The sequence below is a fragment of the Vigna radiata genome, unplaced genomic scaffold (genome assembly GCF_000741045.1).
Source record: "Vigna radiata var. radiata cultivar VC1973A unplaced genomic scaffold, Vradiata_ver6 scaffold_976, whole genome shotgun sequence".
Lineage (NCBI taxonomy): Eukaryota > Viridiplantae > Streptophyta > Magnoliopsida > Fabales > Fabaceae > Vigna > Vigna radiata.
The window spans coordinates 1-1,118 of NW_014542138.1; the positions used below are offsets into that span (position 1 = coordinate 1).

The window sequence follows — 1,118 nt, forward strand, 5'->3', positions numbered from 1 at the left end:
AATATTCATGTTGTCTAAAAGGATTTCTTACCATTATGACATTATAATTTAGCAATGTATTAAGCCTTCAATATGCAAATTGTGGAAATTGCTCAGTAGACTGTATGGAAATTGACCCTATGATTCCATGTTTCCATAAACAGATATAAAAATGCCAAAAGTAAAGACAAATCGTGTTAAATACCCAGAGGGTTGGGAGTTAATTGAGCCTACACTGCGTGAACTCCAAGCAAAGATGAGGGAAGGTTGGAGATTTACATCATGTGCTTGCTTTACAAGATTATATTGTGTTTGTGTCTATTAAATTAATTGTTTTTTACCTTTTATGTGACAGCTGAGAATGATCCACATGATGGAAAAAGAAAATGTGAGACATTGTGGCCAATATTTAAGATTGCACACCAGAAGAGCCGCTACATATTTGACCTCTATCATCGGAGAAAGGAAATTTCTAAAGAACTGTATGAATTTTGTTTAGATCAAGGATATGCTGATCGCAATCTAATTGCCAAATGGAAGAAGGTACCTAAAATATGTTTTTATTCTATTTTTGAAAAAACTTTTGGTTTTTTATTTTGTTTTTCATAGGAGAAGAAAGTTCATCGAAGTTCGACTAGAAGGAGGACGAGAAATCCTTTAGTTTTCTATAACTTAAAATTAAAATTAAGTTCTCCTGAACAGATCGGGCTAAGTGTTCTTGAATAGGGCCAATATCAGGGTGTAAGGTCTATGAGTTTACCACTAATCATGTTAACCATTGCCATATGAGAGGTCTTGCCCTTTTTATAAGAGTTTTGGATTTTAAAATGGATATATCAGGTAGAAGCTTTTGAAGGTCAGGTGTGTGAGTATGAAATTGAAAGAAAGCTTTGCAGGAGAAAATACTGGAGGAGATATTATCCAAACTTGGTTGAGGGAGAAATACAATCAAGTAATAGTGTAAAACAAAATAGAATTGTAGTTCTGTACATTATCCATATCCAAATAGTTAATTAAAGTCCCTTTGCAAATAGTAATTTATATTTTTAGTCGGATTAGAATTGGCTACTAGGAAAACTTTGCAATCAGATAGATGAAACATGCAGAAAAAGCCTCTGAAAAAAGATCATTCCCCATCT

The 1,118-nt window shown here is 33.2% G+C and overlaps 1 protein-coding gene across 1 annotated transcript; it reads left to right on the forward strand.

Moving 5' to 3' along the window:
- The first annotated feature begins 45 nt into the window (after positions 1-45).
- On the forward strand, positions 46-649 carry LOC106779064 (protein BUD31 homolog 2-like). The gene is made up of 2 exons (XM_014667095.2): positions 46-245; positions 335-649. Exons 1-2 carry the CDS (start codon positions 152-154, stop codon positions 586-588), a joined length of 348 nt encoding a protein of 115 aa, XP_014522581.1. The 5' UTR covers positions 46-151; the 3' UTR covers positions 589-649.
- The last annotated feature ends 469 nt before the right edge of the window (positions 650-1,118 follow it).

Bases quoted from the DNA above. Each gene is read 5' to 3' on its own strand.
- LOC106779064 (XM_014667095.2), top strand. From the start codon at position 152: ATGCCAAAAGTAAAGACAAATCGTGTTAAATACCCAGAGGGTTGGGAG. The intron at 246-334 runs GTTGGAGATTTA...TTTATGTGACAG, and splicing joins CCAAGCAAAGATGAGGGAAG to CTGAGAATGATCCACATGAT.